General features: G+C 41.0%; 2 protein-coding genes across 2 annotated transcripts; both read left to right on the forward strand.

Annotated features, from left to right (window-relative positions):
- Positions 1–1,960: 1,960 nt before the first annotated feature.
- Positions 1,961–11,188, forward strand: vps26a (VPS26, retromer complex component A). Its single transcript, XM_069693673.1, has 9 exons — positions 1,961–2,042; positions 3,557–3,706; positions 4,835–4,910; positions 5,414–5,570; positions 6,074–6,238; positions 6,363–6,469; positions 6,713–6,814; positions 6,970–7,079; positions 8,376–11,188. Exons 1-9 carry the CDS (start codon positions 2,040–2,042, stop codon positions 8,490–8,492), a joined length of 987 nt encoding a protein of 328 aa, XP_069549774.1. The 5' UTR covers positions 1,961–2,039; the 3' UTR covers positions 8,493–11,188.
- Positions 11,189–11,862: 674 nt separating this feature from the next.
- Positions 11,863–20,338, forward strand: supv3l1 (SUV3-like helicase). Its single transcript, XM_069693675.1, has 16 exons — positions 11,863–12,275; positions 12,511–12,588; positions 12,888–12,995; positions 13,087–13,201; positions 13,333–13,501; positions 14,388–14,499; positions 14,881–14,958; positions 15,146–15,237; positions 15,360–15,540; positions 15,854–15,947; positions 16,341–16,460; positions 16,593–16,692; positions 16,892–16,972; positions 17,190–17,366; positions 18,064–18,212; positions 18,403–20,338. Exons 1-16 carry the CDS (start codon positions 11,996–11,998, stop codon positions 18,815–18,817), a joined length of 2,349 nt encoding a protein of 782 aa, XP_069549776.1. The 5' UTR covers positions 11,863–11,995; the 3' UTR covers positions 18,818–20,338.
- Positions 20,339–20,747: the final 409 nt, after the last annotated feature.

Below are 20,747 nucleotides of genomic sequence, written 5' to 3' on the forward strand. Positions count from 1 at the left end.
CAAATGTAAACAACGTAGGAATAGATGACAAAATAAAAGATTGGTCTGCATAAATGAGATGTACCAGTATACACATGTTATTTTAGTCTCAGCAGGCTTGTATATGTGCTTTCTTGTGGAAAAAAGTTGTAATATGCTTTTTAAATACAAATTAAAATATGCTTGTACATCAGTATAATACCAGTGCAATAACATGATGCTTTTTTCCATTCGTAGCTCACTATGTGCAGTTCCAACAATTTAGTTTTTGAGCAATAAGAGATATGTTCATTTTAAGGAACACAAAAACAAAGACTTTATTTTTATTGAGTGATCCCTTTGTCTCAAATATTGTGACACTTTCCACTTACCCAAATGCAACATATTCTGATTGCAAAGTTAAATAAGAGAACCTTGTGGACGCTGAACCAGTGTGAGCTAGAACATATTCAAAATATGTACTATGAACATCCAATTTGCTTTTGAAATACTTTTATCAATAAAGGATTTATTACAACAGTATTCAGTAATGTTTCCAGTGTATTTTATCTGAATTACTGTGATATCTGTTTGGTTAAATGTTTATTAAATATCAGCAATCAGTTTAGCATTTTGTGAATCTCACATTTTGATGAAGAAGCTTTTGATGAGTTAGTTATCTTTTGTTGAAGCCCTTAATTTTATACTCGTAACTACATGAAAAATTATCTTCAGATTCTTTACGGCTAAATGTGCAGGCCAATACATTTTCAAATTTTAGCTCATCACAGATGATCCTATAATGTATTGGCATGTGTTTGCTGAAATCTAGCAAAAAATTGCAGTTGATAAATGTCAATGGCCTGCCTGGAAAATGTAGATGCAATGTTTCCAGTTATTTGTCCACCAGGGCGCACTGACAAACTTCAATTTCCAATTGTAAAATGTCCCACTCAACTCACTTTGGTTAAAGAAAAAAAAAGTTGATGTTACTCATTTATTTAAAAACGGTTTTTTGTTTTTTCTCAATTAGTGATATTAACATTGGCCTTAAAAATGGCCTTAAGTATTGAAGATCCAATCATCTCCAAAGCATAAGGCAAATTAAAGGGCCATACAATTTCAGTCGACAGAAATCATTCATTTCTTAACAAGGGTTTTATTGTGAAACATTTGTAGGAATATGAATAATCCAGAAGAACTGTTGATAATGGCATGATTGTTAACTTTAATATATAAAGCTATTCAAATTTCTCAGCTACATTATTGAATACTGTTTGTGAACTTGCCTCTATAGGAGCAATGAGAAATGAGCCACAACTTAACAGTGATGAGCACTCATCACAAATGCGCCTGTTTTTTTTTTTTTTTTTTTATTTGATTTTATACACTTTATTAATCGCCGAGGGGAAATTTCTTCACTACAGCAGGGGGGAGATGCTGCAGCAGGCTGCCACTAGCGCGGCGCCAGGTAACCTGACCTGAGGTGCATGTTTTTGGATGATGGGAGGAAGCCGGAGAACCCGAAGAGAACCCACGCAAGCACAGGGAGAACATGCAAACTCCGCACAGAAAGGCCCAGGACCGGATTCAAACCCGGAACCTTTTTTTTTGCTGTGAGGTGACAGTGCTAACCACTGCACCACCGTGCGGCACTGTGCTTCAACCAATAGCACAACAACACCCCTGGTTAATATTTATGAGATACAGTAATCAAATAGGCTACACAAAGTAACATAATTGGGTCATTTGATGTCTGCACCCAAAGCAGATCCTGGGTTTTGTTGTGGATCAGCAGCAGTTTACTTCCAACCCCCCGATTCATTATTCTGATTATGACGTGAGTAATTTAGTGACGGTAAAAAAATAAAATTAAATAAAATTAAAATAAATTAATTAATTAATTAAAAAAAAGCCAGCTCGTGACTGGAGGTCTCGTGGGTGCGTTGAGCGCCCGTGTCCCCGCCCCCTCGCACGTGACCCGAGTCACATGACGGTTAGCCCGATACTTCATCCAGACTGGCTACCGCAGCTACACGGAGCGAGGCTAGCTGTTAGCTTCAACTGTCAAGACGGCCGAGATGGTGAGTGTAAAAACAACCATCAGCTCCTCGGACGACACTGAAATAAACCATTGTTTTTATTCATACAATCCCAACATGAACACGCGCTCCTCGTTTCGGCTGGCAGCCGATGTTTATGATTCAAAGCTGACAGGAAAGCTAGCTGAACGGTCGAGGGAGCGTCGGTGAGAGGCCGTCCTTCTCACTGATGTTTTCTAACACAAGCAGCTTTTATTAACATCGACAGCAGCTGTTTGTGTTGATTAATAACTCGAGTGGTCGCATCTTCTTTGTGTTTTCGGGGACTGGAGCTGGTAGGTAGCTCAGATAAATGTCAGCGGCGGCTAACGTGGCTGGTTAGCGAAGAGTAAGTTGGACCGTCACATGCATGTTGAATTACAGCAACAGATCTTTAAATGACCTTTTTATGATTTATTTATTTTTAGGTTTAATGGACAGGGTATTTGGGGAAGCGCGGTTTCCTTGTTTGTTTGTTTTTTAAGCACAACACTGCTTAAGTTGCCCGTGTTTACCCAATCAATGCCTGATGTGGAGTTTTTGTGTTTGCCACATTGATTTCTTCTGTGCAGCTGTCAGAGTTGACTTTGGGGGGTTTCGACCGAGAGTCCCCCTTTATTAAAGCCGTGTCCTCTCCAGCCAGTCTCTCCTGACATCTTGATGACTGGGCTGATTCCTCCAGATTTGCTGCCCCTGCGTGTTGAAGCGCGTTTGGCGACTCTGCGCCAGCCAAGAGGAAAGTTAATGCAACTGTGCATCCGGTGATGAGTGACAGGTTTTTGTCGCGTTGCCTTACCGCCTCAGCAGTGGTCAGGACGTGGGACAGTGTGGATTTCCATGGTTGTGGCCTCACACCGTGATCGTATGGAGGAGCAGCGCCCGTCAGCCCAGTCCATGCACACACAGTGAGAGACTTGGCAGCTGTGGTGGTGTTTTGTCAGTGTGTTGCCACATCCCCTGGTCTGTCAAAGACTCTGTGGAGTTGTGTGCGAACAACTTCTGTTGACTTCAGAGCAGATTAATGTGGCTGGAAACTATAAGACAGCTCCAGTCATTGTACAGTTGTTTGGACTATCTTTTCAGTGATTTTGAAGACTGGCATCATGGTTTCACCTCTTTGATCACGAGCGTCACACACCGTGTCATATCTCTGTGTTTGCTTGGTATGTAACCTTTTGTGATTGTTGTTGTTATCGTTTTCATTTTCTTGTCATTTGTCCCAGACCTTTCACCAAAAGGGTAAACATTAAAACGGTTGAATTATTAAATATGTCCTTGACCTATCAGTCTGTGGCTAAAATATGAACTTTCTGCTTTTTAATATTTGAGTAGCCACTAAACATCTTAATCCAATCAACAGTACGGCTCCATTTGCTCAAAGTGAATGCAGTGTAGCATTTAGATTGTCATTTTTGCTCATCACATGCTCCTGATCCTGTCAAGGTTTCAGTAGCACACCGTTTTCAATATTTCTGAGTTTCATGTTTGTTTGTTTTTATTTCACTTTGTGTTTGCAGAGTTTCCTGGGAGGATTGTTTGGGCCGGTATGTGAGATAGATGTGCTGCTGAATGATGCAGAGAACAGAAAGACAGCAGAGTTGAAGACAGAAGATGGGAAAGTTGAGAAACACTACCTGTTCTACGACGGAGAGTCTGTGTCTGGCAAGGTAAAGGGAGTTTATATTATTTATAAATCAGGGTACAGAGCTCCATAAGGTACAGTAAGTGGGTCCTACACACATGACGCTTGACAACAGACTTCATAACAGACTTCTCTTCCATACTTCAGTCTATTTTAGGATCCTCTCTTTTACTGAGTCCAGTGGGAAATCAAGATGAATTTGATGAGCGTGCAAGACTTGCTCTGGCTTTGGGAGGAGCTGAATCTTTGCGTTTAGGATCCATACACGTATGATCTGATACAACAGCTTCATTAAAGATCCGGTTTGTAGGATTCAGAGGGCTCTATTGGCAGAAATTAAATATGATATTCATAATTATGTTTTAATTTGTGTTTTATGACTTGATTTTAAGAATCATTATGTTTTAATTACTTTACAATGAGCTCTTTATATAGGGAGCTGGTCGTCTTCCTCATAGCCTGCCGTGTTTCTAAAGCAGCTCAGAGGGGACAAACCAAACGACGGCCCAAGAGAGAGTCTGTTGCTTTTTTCGTGACTTTCGGGGCTGCCGTAGATTCCTTCGACATGCTTGGAAAGGGAGGCTGAGGCGACGGGTGTTCAGTTGTTTGCAATCTGCAACCTCACCATTATATGACACTAAATCCTGCACACTGTTACTTTATATAATCTTGGCGTCTGTCTTGTGTTATTTCACTTCTGGTATTTAGCTGATTGGCAGAATCTAATTAAGGTGGTGTTAACACTGATCTTAAAATCAGTGTGGCAGCAGCAGATATGGATATTTACCCATGAGAAAAAGTGTTATTGTCAGTGTTTGGATTGTTTCATACTGAACTGTGATTATCGAACAGGTGTTGTGATATTGGCTCGTAATAAATTTTCAGATGAGGAAAAGAAATGCTCGCAATTCATGCAAAAAAAAAATTTGAAAATCCCCTTTGTGGGGTAGCTCAATGTGAGTGTGCACATTAATAAGAAAAGATAGCCTCGTCAGTGACATTTTTCTATGTTCTTTGAACGAACAGCATCCCTGCTGTAGTGTGTCAAAGTCGAATACATTCATAAACTGGGAATAATGTCAGGCTGGCATAGTGATGGCATGCTTTTTGGTTCATAAGATACAAATGGTCTCAACAAATGTTTCCTCCCCAGGTGAATCTAAATGTGAAGCAGGGAGGAAAGCGGCTGGAGCATCTGGGCATCCGCATCGAGTTTGTTGGACAGATAGGTGAGCATAAAAGAAGTGCTGCATTTATTACTCTCTGTTGTCACTCTGTTTTCCTGCTGTTTTGCAAGCGGTATGAAGTGTGCGGATATTTACTAGTTATTATGACAGACTCCTGTATCTCTTTTGTGGCTCTGATGTTAGGTGGATCGTGTTGATGGATGTTTACTGTACGTTGCCTCTAATCTGATGCAGCTGGCTCCCTGAAATATTTGAAAAGTTAATCGAGTAGACTGGGCTTTGTCTCTGGAAAACTATTTGTCAACAGTATGCTGTTGGCTTTCTCACGTGGTTAAAAGGTTTAACAGGGCATGTGGTCATCATGTGCAGTCTGTGATTGTGGAGCCAACCCCCCATTTTCTACTTGTGCAGGAGGAGGAGGGTAATTAGCGTAGCGTGCTGAAATACAACTAATGCAGATTTCTTTTTAGTAGGGTGTTTAAACTGTCTTGAATTATCCATCAACTTGACCACCAACTGCTCTAATCCTCTCTGCTGTGTTTCAGAGCTGTTCTCTGATAAAAGCAACACCCACGAGTTTGTGGACTTGGTCAAAGAGTTGGCTTTACCCGGAGAACTCACGCAGAACAGAAGCTACGACTTTGAGTTCATGCAGGTGGAGAAGCCCTACGAGTCCTATACTGGAGCCAACGTCAGGCTAAGGTACACTTATTACAGGTGGTGACGTGAAGCGAACTGCAGGTTCCATCATATTGTTTTGTCATATGTGCACCCATGGCCCACTTGATGTTTGGGATGGGCAAGTAACTTCAGCATCTAGTTGCCAGATTCAGTTTTATTGCAGCAAACAGCCTGCAGGGGAACTTTTCTCTCGCTCATCTTGAGTCATTACTCCATGAGAGCGGGACTGTAATAGACATTTCCTCCGGGGGAATGAAATTATCAATAATTTCATCAATAATTTCTGTAAAATATTTGACCATTTTTGTTACTTGTTAAGTAAAAATGCCAAACTTTTCACTGGCTACAGGTTAACAGATATGTTTTTTTATTATTATTTATTTATTTATTTTAATTGTACCTGATGTAATTTTGTTGTTGTTGTCCTATCAAAGTGTTTCTGTATAAATGGAGGAACATCACCTTTTGGGTGACGACATGTTCTGCACAGTTTCAGTCTGGTTGTTCGTGTGTTTCTCTTGCAGATATTTCCTCAGGGTGACAATAGTTCGTCGTCTGTCTGACTTAGTGAAGGAATACGAGTTAATTGTCCACCAGTTAGCCACCTACCCAGACGTCAACAACTCAATCAAGATGGAGGTCGGCATAGAAGACTGCCTGCACATCGAGTTTGAATACAATAAATCCAAGTAAGATCAACGTTGCTTTTCTCTGATCAAGTCGAGTTTGCTGTAGTAGAAAAACCCAAATCCAAATGAGGCCTGTCCCTAAGTCAGTTAGAAGAGCTTTCCTTTTGATGTGTCACTTTGTTAGATACCACCTCAAGGATGTGATTGTTGGAAAGATTTACTTCCTGCTGGTCAGGATCAAGATCCAACACATGGAGCTACAGCTCATCAAGAAGGAGATAACAGGGATAGGTAAGAGTAAAATAACCTGCAATCGAGGTCATTTTATTTTTATATTAATCTATGTACTACATCAAATCCATGGATGGAAAGTGCATTTGAACTTTTTCCGACATTGTAGTTCCTCACTTTTGTTTTCTTTTTCTTTTCTCACTGTCGTTTGTTTACTCTTCTGTAAACTAATAAGAGCAAACAAACCTGTGTCAGCTTTGCTCCACTTGGTCCTATTAATACAATTGTCCTCCTCCTTTTCAGGTCCCAGCACCACCACAGAGACAGAGACGGTTGCGAAGTATGAGATCATGGATGGAGCTCCAGTTAAAGGAGAATCAATTCCCATCAGACTCTTCCTGGCAGGTAGGAGCTCTTCTCTTCTCTGGCAGGTAATGAGTGTTGATCCACACCAGTCCTGTCATCAGGGTATCACTTGCTCCGTCAGCTTCCCTCGTGTTTAAAGATATTTTCACTTTAAATGTGGGTGACAACTCATCGTCTCTTGTGTTTCCTTACAGGATACGACTTGACACCCACCATGAGAGATGTCAACAAAAAGTTCTCTGTGCGCTACTTCCTGAACCTGGTGCTGGTGGATGAGGAGGACAGGAGATACTTTAAACAACAGGTGACTCACTTGTGCACTCAAGAAACATATTTGACATCAGCGAGCGTGTATCTGTAACTCTCTCCACAGTGAGTCTCAGCCAAGTTATAAATATGGAACATTTTAAAGCACTCAAAGATATTTGGACATATGTTTTGTGTTGTTTACTTATCCTCCTATCCGATGCTGCCTTAATGTAAATGAAAATATTGTTCATGATTATTTGGCATTTTTTTAAGATACATATTGTGTCGATGTTTGTCTTAAGATTGATGCCATTCGAACTTATTTTTCTAGCATGACACTGCACTGATGGATTTATGCTGCAAATGTTTCATTAAAACGGTTGATTACAGTGAGAGAAGGCACTCTGCCCGCATTAGATCACTTTAATAGGTAACTCTTTGAGACCATCTATATTTCCTAATCCAACAGAATGTGTGTTTGTAAAATTAGATTTGGATGCATTGCTTCTTGTCTCCCTGGTGATGGTGTATCTTTTTAATATCTGTAACAATAATATTTGTGTGCCTTGATGCTTTGCCACAAGAAGGTTTGTCACGTGCAGCAGAACATCTGTTCTCTCAGATCCAGTTTGTGTCCGTCTAAAACAAGCTGGTCACAATGTTGATTTCATTTCCAATAGTAAGCAAATATGCATCCAAGGTGTGCTGTGGAGTTTTGACTACTAGTGGCGCTACGTAGTCAACCATTTTTAAATCGTGGAAACACGCATGCAGCGGTAGAAAGAATTACTCAAACATCAGAACAATTAATAGAATTATTGGAAGTATAAATCCTTCAAAATAAAAGCTACATATATATTTGTAAACTATGTTCTACACAAAGCATTAACTAATGAAATGAGGGCGACCTTTTCTTTTATGAATTTTGTAGGTAAAGAAAACCAAATTATTGTTGTTTTAAAGGAAACGTGACGATGGAGTGTCTTAGCCTAAGTTATTTCATATTTTTATAATTTACACATATTAAAATAACTAAGTTACGGATCAACTGCCTGTCATCAATAGCATATCAGAGGTTGTTGTCTTTCAATTCTGAGGCGGTTAATGAACTTCTTGGTTGGTGTGCATGTGTGTGTACAGCGTGCGGCTCCACCCTCACTCTCAGCTTACATTCAGGGGATTCTTGTCTGACTGATCTGTGTGTCCTTCAGGAGAGGTTTCTTTAAAACTATTCAAATACACGTATACATATACAATTTTTTTTTTTTTTTTTTTTTTTTAAAGTTCTCGTCTGTCACGTTGTTTGTCCACCACTATTTTGGTCTATTCACTCCTCTGCTTCTGTGTTTAGGAGATTGTTTTGTGGAGAAAAGCTCCAGAGAAGCTGAGGAAAAGAAACTTCCACCAGCGCTACGAGTCGCCGGAGTCCCGAACCCAGCCAGTTACTGAAGAGCAGCCGCAGATGTGAGGGCTGAGCCATGTACTGAAAACACACACAGACACACCACAGCTCTTCACTGCTGAACAGCCAGAGGTGTGAGGGCTGCTCCACGGTCTCCCTGGACTGAGAAATGTCTGTATACATGAACACACACACACACAACATACCTTCAGACATCCCCCCCCCCTCACCAGTTCACAGCTTCGGGTGTGAGCTGCCCACCATCACTCCACTTACCCCCCCCCCCCACACACACACACACACACACACTGCCCCCCAGGACTGAAACACACTCGCCTACAGTTGCACACGAGCATACAATCAAAGTCTGCTGAATGCTAAATGTCACCACAAGCCAACCCAAGTAATGAACAGTGAGGCAGCCGATTTGATCCTGGCATCTCAGACTGAAAACACACTCGAGCACACGCAGGTGAAGCCACACCGTCTCGGTTTGCAGAATGCGTAATAAAGGCGGAAAGGAAGAGATCCCTGCAGACCTCCGCACCACGCATCTCTTTCAGTTGCAACAGGAGTTTCTTTTGTTTGCATATTGAACAGCACGTAACTTGGACTTTCTCCAGCATTCTCCCTCCAACATATCCTGCAAAGTGATGCTTTTCAGAGTCTGGATGGGCGGCTGTCGAGATGTGGGGGATCAACCTGAACGAAGGATGTCAGACTCAACACGCACGTATTTATTCACTACCTGAGTTTAAGCTCGAATTCATCCATCTGGCAAGGAAATCAAGGGTTTCCCAGTTACCCAGTTTTTGTCACTGTAACTAAGTCACAACTGTTCAGACTTTCAAACAAATTAGAAATTAAGAATTTAGTGCAACAAATGTCCACGTTAAGGTAAATGTTATCTTATATTTAAGAGTCAGATGAAAACATGCTCCACTCTGACGTTTCTAGTTCCAGTTCACAACCTGCTTCAGTCAAGAAAATGTTTTAATTCAACGTGGATATTATCATTTCAGCATCATTTATTTCTCAAGATCATTTAACTGAAGTCCCCATCTAAAGCGGCAAACGAATGTTTTTTTGTTTTTTTTTGGATCATGTTAAAAAAGTGAAACGAGTCCATCACAAATTCCCAGTGCCCGAGGTGTCAGAGCAGCCCTCTGAAACCCCAACATATTCGGTTTACACTTCTACAGCAGAGAGAAACAAGCTCTCGCATTGTTTTAGGCGTTCTACTAAAAAATGACTTGAGAAAAGTTGCCAATTAGCATCAGACATGCGTACTCAAGTTCAGCACAACATTTCAGTCCCTTGTTAAGATGAAGATTTGGTTCTGATTTCACTGAAGACGTCTGTCAAGTTACAAGAGTAGTTCCTCCCTGTGTATGTAAAGGCTGTGAAGCCTACGGCTGCTCTGACACAAGGCATGGTGTTTGATCTGTTACAATGCCGTTTATTTATGACTCGTCTATTTTTGCTATTTTAAAGGTCGGTTCACCCATATTCCAAAAAAGTTTGTAGTTTGTGCGCGAGATGAGGGAGTTGAATTTGAAATGAAATCCCAGTGACCTCCTTTTATTGGAGTAGAGTAAGAAACTTAAAAGTTGGACATATGAAATGAGTCATCAGTTAATCATTATTGTGATAAATAGATTTTCTTCAGTTTCTACAATTTAAAGCTTAAAAAAGCACCGAAAGTTGAGAAGGTTTTGCGGTTTCTTTTACCTGAAAAAATAATGGTTCTGTTACGAGTCTCGGTTTCTGTTTACATCTCAATGAATTCAGTAGAAACATGAAGTCACGTCTTACCATAATCAGCAAACTGTATATTCACTGTTATTGTCTGTTTCATGTTCACTTGCTGCAGCGTTTTGTGAGTCTGCTGGTTTGGCAGATGTAATAAATGGCTCGTCTGCTGTTGAAAGCACTGGAAGGGATGCAGTATCAATATACTGTAAGATCCAACTATGTTCCACTGTGATGCTCAGACCGGCAGTTTAGGTCCTGCTTTAAAGACACTGTTATCAATCCCGTGGGGGGTGATTTCACCCCTCAGCTCTGATGTATGGCCAGTTTTGCACTTTCCCCTCCGATGCTAAACTTTGTATTAAAGGGGCATGAACGCCGAAACTAAACATCACTCAAGGACAACTAAACCTCAGAGATCTCACGAGTCTGCAATGGAAATTATACTGTCATTTATATATCACTACATATTTTAATTAGACTTACTATGTACAATTTTAGTTGCTTTTTGTCTTTCATATGCAGGCCATCATGTTGTATGTTTTGGGTCATAAATTTGTGAACACAGATCTACGGTTCAGGTTTTCTTTGTTCCTTCACGATAATGTTTACCTTACAAACTAGTTTTCTTTTGTTGGGGAACAGCACAATTTATTTTGCAAGCGATGTTTTCTTTCTGCCCACCTTTCAGACATGTTGTCTGTCTGAACACAGGACAGGTAGGGTGTGGTTTTTTTTCTTTTTAAATGCTGTCAAAGGTCATGAAGAAACACTTAAAATCCCAAACTCTCTGCCTCTGTCTTATCTACTGCATGTCTATCTTTACACAGTGTCTATTCATGCCATTGTGTATGTTTGTGTGTGTATGTGTGTGTGTATGTATGTGTGTGTGTATGTGTGTGTGTGTGTGTGTGTGTGTGTGTGTGCGTGCGTGTATGAAATGTGTATATAAACACCAAACCCAAATATATAACTGAAATGAATCATAAATAAAGCAGATTTATACTGAACTTCTTTTGAACAACAGTCTCTCTCTTTCTTTTTTTTTTGGATTTCATCAATTGAATTCTCCAAAATGATGAAACATATTGCTCTAAAAGAAGGGAAGTGAAGAAGGGTTTAAAACAGCACTTAGACCTTCGTGTAAAAAGATAAAACTTTCAAAAACTACTCCAGGGGGTGTGGTTGTGATGAATTTGTGACTATAAGTTAAGTATTTCTTCATCATTTTTCAATTCATTAACTGGCCTAATTTACAGTCTTCCTCATGTAAATATTTGGAAACAAATTGCTAACTAACTAACTCAGGACAAGCAACCTTCAAAGATCGTTTTTGTCGTTACTTTCACTGGAAGTGTACAAAGACGCTGAGGGCGGGATATTTTCTTTAGAGTCAGGCTTCACTAGTTCACATACGATCTTCGGGATCAGTGACGCGGTCATACTTGGTTTTGCCTGTTCATAATTTTCTTATTTTTGAAGCTGAGTAAATAAAACAAAATATTTTTTTTCTGTCAAATTAAATCACTTGAAAATCTGAAGTGTTTCAAAATGTTATCTGATGTTAGTTTTGAATAAAATGTATTTTCTTTTCAATTTTAACGCAGGCAAATCTGTGGTGAGCTGTATATTCACTGGTCCTACCACACGTTACAGGAAGAGAAACGTGTTGACCGTCCTCTGTTGGATTTGGTGTTGTATATACCACACATTCAGACCTGCGGAACAGCATGGAGCGACAATAGCACACTTTTTTTTGTACGCATCCCACGTAATGTGCTGCCCCCTGGGATTAAAAAACAACAACACTCGCAGCGATGTCAGTAAACCGCTGTTTGTATTTGTTTTCTCGGCTCCAACGCGGCGTCAACACCCGGGCGACTCGCATCACCGCTGGGAGCCTCCATGTGTCTCCTGGGTCTAGTTCGTTGCACGGACGACACCAGGCTGGTTCTGTAGTTTGCAGCCGAAGTGTTTCGTCGAACAGCTCCTCTCAGAAGCCCCCGGACACCTCGCTGTTCGTGCCCGTCTCCCTGAAGACCGACTCCTCGGCAGACGAGGGTGTAGGAGCCGAGCTGACCCAGCCGCTCGATAAGAGTGAGTCAAATCACCGCTGAACTTAAGAGTTCATTTATTCAGCATTTAAAAAAAAATAAAAAAAATCAATATAATCCGTAAAATGTGCTGTTTGGGTCCGCTGACAGACCTGTCAGAATATTTAGATGTTTGTTTGGGGTGTTGGTTCACGGAGAGTTACGGACTTGGAATAGATTTTCTGTGTATTTTCTAAAAGCTTGTTTCTTTTTTCCTGCTGTTCGTGTCTGTGATTCAGATGAACTGCTGAAAGTTCTGAACCGGTTTTACAAAAGGAAGGAGATGCAGAAGCTGGCAGCAGACCACGGCCTTGACGGTGAGAAAACACTGTCAAATGTTCATTTGTCCTCCAAAACGCGTCTTAATCTCCTACTCTTGGTTAGTGCTTATATTCAGATGAAACCCAACATTTTAATAGTAACTGTAACTTAATGACATCTTTCTCAATAACTGTAACTGATCACACTTACATTCATTTTGTTATTCAGTTATATGTAATTAGTTACCCTCCGACACTGGTTATTGTACACAGACATGCTGATAAAAGTTCTCATCAAACCGAGAACATTTTGCAAAGACCTCCCCTCCATTTGTCTTCCCCTTGTGTGCATACAGCTCGTCTCTTCCACCAGGCCTTCATCAGCTTCAGAAAGTACATCCTGGAAATGACGTCGCTCTCCGCCGACCTGCACATCATCCTCAATGACGTCTGCTGGGGAGCAGGTTTGTCCCCTCACGATGGAGTTGTTTCTATAACTACTGTTAATTCATTCAAATAACTCTTAAGGTAACGGTCACATGTGTTTCTCCCAAGGTCACGTCGATGACATCTACCCATACTTCATGCGTCATGCCAAGCAAATCTTTCCCATGCTAGACTGTATGGATGACCTGAGAAAGATCTCCGACCTCAGAGTCCCTGCCAGCTGGTATGTGTGTCAGAGAGTCGGACCACGTACCGTATACGTCATGGTCATGCTGGTACTTCCTCTGTAATGCTTCTAGGTTTCACCATCTCTATACATGTGTCATAACTTGCGTGCATTTGTGTGCTCATCAGGTACCCTGAGGCTCGAGCCATCCAGAGGAAGGTGATTTTCCACGCTGGACCCACGAACAGCGGGAAAACCTACCACGCCATCCAGCGCTACCTGGCTGCTAAGTCTGGAGTCTACTGTGGTCCCCTGAAACTGCTCGCCCACGAGATCTTTGAGAAGAGCAACGCTGCTGTATGTGTCTGTTTTCTCCTGTCCACTTATTTTATACATCATTGTTGTTTCTCGGAGGGAGCTACTTCACATGTGGGGGGAAAAGAAAAGGTTGTATAGGAAGGAGCTATTCAAAATATCACCATTGCCCAAATCCTGCGAGTTAACTGTTAGTGGTTGCATTGTGGGTAATTTAGGTTTTAATGACAAAGAAAACATTGAATAAGAAAGAGAACTTCTCATATTTTGCTGAATCAGTTTTGTTTATGCCTCTGCGTTGTTATGTTTTCAGGTTGTTCCATCTGTCCGTCCGCTCCATTAGTGTGAACGCGATATCTCAGGAACCCTTTGAGGGAATTTCATTAAATTCGGCACAAAGATTTTGGGGGTCAAAGGTCACTGGGATTTCGCAAAACACGTTTGTGGCCATAAATTAAGAAAATGTATTCACTAATCATGAAAGAAAATTCACACATTTCAAACAAGATAAAATTATGAAGTTTGACATTTTGTATACAAATTCCAAAGGTCAACTTCAGTGTGACATAAAAATAAAATAAAAATCTACCTTTCCGGGCCATTATTTAACACCATAAATCAGGAACAGACGGGGGATTGTGACCATATTTAACATGAAGTCAGATACTGAACTGGTGACACTAATCTTGGCTGTCCACCTTGAAACTGTGCAGATGGTTTAGATCTTCTGTGCTGTCAGCTTGACGATGTCTGTGAAGCCTCCACGTTTTAGAATTTGTAGCTTCTTTGAAGCAACATTCATATTTGAATTATTGTTTAATGTCATGGTTGCAGCTCATTTTTCTCTTCCCCATCACGTGCACATGTTCTCATGATCTCATCTTCCCTCTACGCTGATACTTCTGCCTGTTTGTATGTATACTCCTAGGGTGTACCATGTGACCTGGTTACTGGGGAGGAGAGGACCTTCGTGGACTTGGAGGGTCGAGCAGCTGATCATGTGGCCTGCACCATCGAGATGTGCAATGTCACCACACCTTGTAAGTACACGTTAAAATTCATCTTCCCTGATCATAAGAGATTGTGGTCCGATGGAATTATTTTTTCAGAATAATAATGAAATTATTATCCGTGAAAGGTTTTTGTGTTGTGGGTGTAATCACTGATACTCAGCAGATAGTTCCTTACTGTCCGTAAATTAATAGATCAGGGATCCGTTTGTTTGTTTTTATGTCATATGTTAAGTCCATATTTGTCTTTCTTCAGAGGGCTCATCAGCCAAAATCCAAAAGTTTTGAACAAACATCTATTCATTGTGATATTGTTTGTTTCTCATGTCAGATCATGTAAAAATGCAAATGTTTCTTATGTCAATGGATTAAAAATGAATTATTTACCACAGTTTCTTTATGTGTCTGTAGATGAGGTGGCAGTAATAGATGAAATTCAAATGATCCGAGATCCTTCCAGAGGCTGGGCGTGGACCAGAGCGCTGCTGGGTTTGTAACACACACACGCACGCACGCGCGCGCACACACACGCACACACACGCACACACACACCAAACACAGACAATCACATACAGAGGATCTGTTGCACTGTTCCACCTGTTGATTATTCTGGCATTCAGCTGAACTGATGACCAACTTCTAAAACTTTCTGTTCCCTTTCTGTGTGTTCGTGTAGGTCTCTGCGCAGAGGAGATTCACGTGTGTGGGGAATCTGCAGCCATAGACTTTATCAGAGAGCTGATGTACACCACCGGAGAGGAGGTGGAGGTGAGGCTGTAAAACGCTGCACGGCAGACAGACAAGATGCTGGATGACGGTTTCCAAGGTTTTTAACCTTTTCCTTTGGACCGCCACTCTCTCCTTATAACCCGCTCTCCCTCTCTCTTCAGGTCCACACCTACCAGCGCCTAACTCCATTCTCAATCTCAGAGAATGCCGTGGATTCATTAGACAACCTGAAACCAGGAGACTGTATTGTGTGCTTCAGTAAAAATGACATCTACTCTATAAGCAGACAGATTGAGGTCAGAGGACAAGAATGTGCTGTCATATATGGGAGCTTACCTCCAGGTGAGTGTGTGAGTGGTTTACAGGAGGACGAATACTAGTCTCATGAATGTATATATGAATGTACATATGTTTGCGTGTAGGGCAGGCAAAAACTGTTTGTTTTCCAATCTGTGAATTGGTGTAATAACAAGTTGATTTTAGTTAAGGAAGTTAACGGACTAGTTTGGTCTCTGTAAAAATGTTTACTGATTTCAGCTAAAACTCAACTTTTGGTCCAAAATCAATATCAGATTGAAAGAAAAAAACATTTTCAATTCATATATTGGTGTATAAACCTTTATTTGACCCCTCTTCGCTGTGCTGTGATTTAAAGGCACCAAGCTGTCCCAGGCCAAGAAGTTCAATGACCCTGATGACCACTGCAAGATCTTGGTTGCTACAGATGCTATTGGCATGGGCCTAAACCTGTAAGCACCATCATATGTTATGAATTAATGGGAGAGCCATTTTAAGTATTGTTTCTTTTTTAACAAAATCCAATTATTAAAGATTACAGAAAAGCTGTTCAATTTATTTGTATTTCTGATTACTTAAAATGTATTTCTACATTGGCTCAAAAATCTTTGAACTGGTTCAAATTAGGGCTTTAACAAGACTCAAATCTTCAAGTTTTAGCATCAGTGGCAGATTGTAGTCAATTCAATGTGTAGATCAACTCGACTTACATCTCTGCCCTTGTCTGTCTCTTCTTCACCTCACCTCACCTCACCTCACCTCACCTCACCTCACCTCACCTCACCTCACCTCACCTCACCTCACCTCACCTCACCTCACCTCTCTCTCTCTCTCTCTCTCTCCAGGAGTATAAAACGTATCATCTTCAACAGTCTGGTGAAGCCTAACGTTAATGAGAAAGGAGAGAAACAGATGGAGACCATCAGCACATCACAGGCTCTGCAGATTTCCGGCCGTGCAGGGAGGTCAGTCATGTTTCTTTCTGAGGTTATCACCATTCTGGGGGATTAAAAATGGGACAGAAGACACAATACAATCAAGCTTTACTATTTGTCAGGTTAATATTTTACCCTCGTCCTCTCCGACACCTGTCGTAGGTTCTCCTCCAAGTTTAAAGAGGGAGAAGTTACGACGATGCACCGAGATGATCTGCCTGTCCTGAAGGAAATCCTCAGCCACGCCATAGATCCCATAGAGGTGATAATTTCACACACACACACACACACACACACACACACACACACACACACACACACACACACACACACACACACACACACACACACACACACACACACACACACACACAAAATCTTACATAAAGCCACTTTCACTGGGCATCCCTTACGGTATTCAAATGTTTTTTCGAACGTTCGTCTGTCCTTCTTTGTCTCAGACTGCAGGTCTTCATCCGACTGCAGAGCAGATAGAGATGTTTGCCTATCATCTGCCTGATGCTACACTGTCCAACCTTGTTGTGAGTATAGCCAACTTTTTGTTTGTCCTCAGTTTCATTACCCATTATAAAAACGGTGGTGGACAACTATTCAGATTCTTTACTTCAGTAAACGTACTAATGCAGAAATAAAAGAAATACTCCAATTCAAATATCTGAAATGTGACCCCAACTACACACTGTTTTTTGTAAGCATCATATCATACATCTGTTGACTCTCTCTGTGTCTGTTTCTCAGGACATATTTGTCAGCCTCTCTCAAGTGGACGGTATGTATTTTGTCTGCAACATCGACGACTTCAAGTTTCTGGCTGATATGATTCAGCATATACCTCTTAACCTGAGGTCACGCTACGTCTTCTGCACGGCTCCCATCAACAGAAAACAGCCTTTTGTCTGCACCTCCTTCCTAAAGGTGAGAATGACACAATGTAAAAATGGAAAGGATGCATGACACTTGATGGAAGGAGGTCAGGAGGGAGCAGTGGAAAATGCTGATAGAGAGAGTAAAATGACTCATTAAAAGTAACAGAAGTGATTTATTTATTTATTGGAAAGGACAGGGTGATGTTGGAACTGTAGTCATCAATCAGACACACCCTCTGTTACTTAAATCGGTTTGTAGAGATTTAGTTTTACTTCGACACTGAAGTGTTTTCTGTTTATCAGACATCAGAAACTGATTCAGTGTTGTAAATAATTTCAAAGGTTGGGTGATTGCATTTTATAGTCACTCAACTGTATGCTTTCTCATGGTTATATCATCCTGATAAAAGCAAGATTAGCTGCAGAATAGAAATGATGACCGAGAAGCAACCTTTGAGATTCAGGGTGAAGCTTTATTTATTGGTGTTGGTGACGTAAGTGAAGAATAATGCTTAGTACAACGGAAATGCAAACCAGAAGACTTATTTAATGATATAATAATGAAGTTGTAACTAGTCACAATGATGGTATCGATAACGCTATTATTCATGGGGTTACTGTTAATAGTAACACTCAGAATGTTCGACAGTATTTCATTGTATTTACCGTCCCGTCCCGTCCCGTCCTTTCCTTTCCTTTCCTTTACGTTCTTTGTCGCTCTCATTTGAATCCTGTTTCTCTTTCAGTTTTCCCGTCAGTTCAGTCGAGACGAACCCCTGACATTTGAATGGGTGTGTCGTCATGTCAGTTGGCCTATGGCTCCACCCAAAAACATCAAAGACCTGGTTCACTTGGAAGCTGTCCATGATGTGCTGGATCTGTACCTCTGGTTGAGGTAACTTTATATTTCCACTTCTCTAAGTGGTTGTCGGTTGGTGTAACCATCAATTCCACCTGTGCCTTTAATGTCTGATTATCATGCTGTTTGTTTCCATGAACTTTTCTTTATTGCATTACATGAGTCCTGTTCATGAATGCTTGCCTTCCTAACCCTCGTTGCTGTTGATGTCTGCACGTCTCTATAGCTACCGCTTCATGGACATGTTTCCGGATACGGCCTCGATTCGACAAATCCAGCAGGAGCTTGATAATATTATCCAGCAAGGTGTCCGAAATATCACCCGCCTCATCAGAGCCACTGACCCAACCATCACTGACCCACTACGGACACAGAGCAACAGGCATGGCCAGACAGGTGGTAATAGTGCAACTGCCAGCAGTCATTTATTGACCAGCGGCAGAAATCAGACAGGACAACGAGGCTCAGGAGAGATGATGGACAGGTCTCTGGCGAGTCGCCTGGTGAGAGATGGGCTGTTGACCCCTGATCTGCTCCAGCAGCTGCAGAGGGAGTGGTCTAAAGATCAAAAGTGGGACATCACCAATCAGAGTGCACTCGACACAGGACACAGCAAAGGGAAAGGGAAAAAGAAGAAATGATGTCTGATGTCCACAGTTGGTTCTGTTCCAGTAACTGATTGAAGCCTTAGATAACATCTGGAGCTTTGTTTGAAATGAATCATGATTTGAAGCAGGCAGAAGGTATGTATGCACCTTATCAGTATTGAAAGTATAACGATAAGCTTTCAGCTCCAGCTTTAAAAATACAACTCCAACATGTCAGTTTGAACACAGCTGCAGAGTTTGATTCTGATCACTTGGTCTGGACTGAGATTTATGCCACAATACTGGATCATTTGAATGTTGTCACATAATTTACTTGTTTTCCTTGCTACAAACATAACCGTTTATGTTTCCTTCAAACCTACAAATGGATAAACTAACTGGTGCCAGAAAATGTATCTATTTCAGGCTACTGTGAACTACTGTATCAGTTATCTGGTGAGAGATTCTCCTATTTCAGTGTGAGCATAAAATAATGCTCAGAATCACCGTGGAAACTAATATGAAACAGTCAGATTAGCCACCAACAAAATTAATTGACATCTCTTGGCATTTACGAAACATTTTTGAGACCAGAAAACATCTTTAAAAGCACCGTATGCTGGTCTGTTAGTCTGTTAGCGCTCAAATATATAGTTATATAACCATTTCATCACAGACCAAAGGAGAACAGTTCGAGTGCTGCCCGATTAGTGTCTGTATACAGGTAAAATAGAATATTTTTTTCTTGTTTGTACATTGGAGAGCACATTTGTCAATAAAAACAATGTTTTAACCATCTTGATTTCATGTTGATTATGCAGCTCACACCAGGGAAGGGCAAAATAGTCCAAAACAAATGTGAAACTACCTCTGAAGTAACTCAGTGGAAGGGACATTCGATTTAGCATAATTCACTCACAAAGTTTCCAGGAATTTTCAGTGAGGCAACAAAGTGACTAAATCACATGTGACAATTAAAGCCAAATATCAAGTGTGTTGGTGAAAAACAGGAAAGATGAGTGCATATACTAAGAAGAAAAATCTCAACTCATGTTAAACCTGACATGACAAACCGCATCAGTGTTGAGGGACATTGATCACACGTTGGTCACATTGATGGGATAGACATACTTGACTGCACAGTAAATGACAATTTTAATCCATTAACATGTCTATATGCCCTTTTTTTACAATTTGACTTTCTCTTATTTCACAGAATCATAAATACTCTTCTCATCTTTTTCCAAGTCCTCATTGAAGCTGCATGATGTTCAAATGGCTGCTCCTGTCTATCAGATGGATAATGTAACCTAGTGTTGTGTGGGTTTGTACAATGTCTGGTTACACGGCATGTGTTTGTAATGACGGGCCTTTTGTCACGCTGATGCTTGTTGAACTGTCGCCTCATTCCCTCAGATATTTGTCTGCCTCATAAATGATACAGGTTGTTTGGTGTTAATAGCACACTTTATATCCAGTCTTGGTTTCTTTTAATCTGGCATCATTGTCTTTCAGAAGTGTCATACCTATGGGGTTATAGCTCACTGACGGTGCATTAAAAGATATCAAAATGTTTATTCCTTATTTCCATGATCTTTGCTGAGTAACCCAGGCATGTGTTGCTAAAACTTTGGAGAGTCTGCAGAACTTGAGTAGAGGTCTAGTGTGGGTCAATGGAGACTGATGAAACTAGACAGAAGGCCGGGATGGGCGGTGTCACTGAAAGAATGGAGAAAATGATAGTAGAAAGGGGTTTGGCTTGTTGTTAATCATTAGTCAGGGCAGAGGTTGGGCTCTGTTTAGTGAGAACAGAAAGAGCAAAGTAACACCAGCAGAGAGAGGCAGGGGGGGAAAACAACAGATTGTATCTTAACATCTGTACACATTGAACACGGTTCTCATCATTGCATCGAAGTGTTCTTCACCTGCACGGACAGGAACACAGGCTCATATACCTGGAAGAGTTTTCATGGTGGTGTGATCT

The sequence above is a fragment of the Brachyistius frenatus genome, unplaced genomic scaffold, assembly GCF_029030835.1.
Source record: "Brachyistius frenatus isolate BFR_SWC_R1_liver_20210118 unplaced genomic scaffold, ASM2903083v1 Contig_15, whole genome shotgun sequence".
NCBI lineage: Eukaryota > Metazoa > Chordata > Actinopteri > Embiotocidae > Brachyistius > Brachyistius frenatus.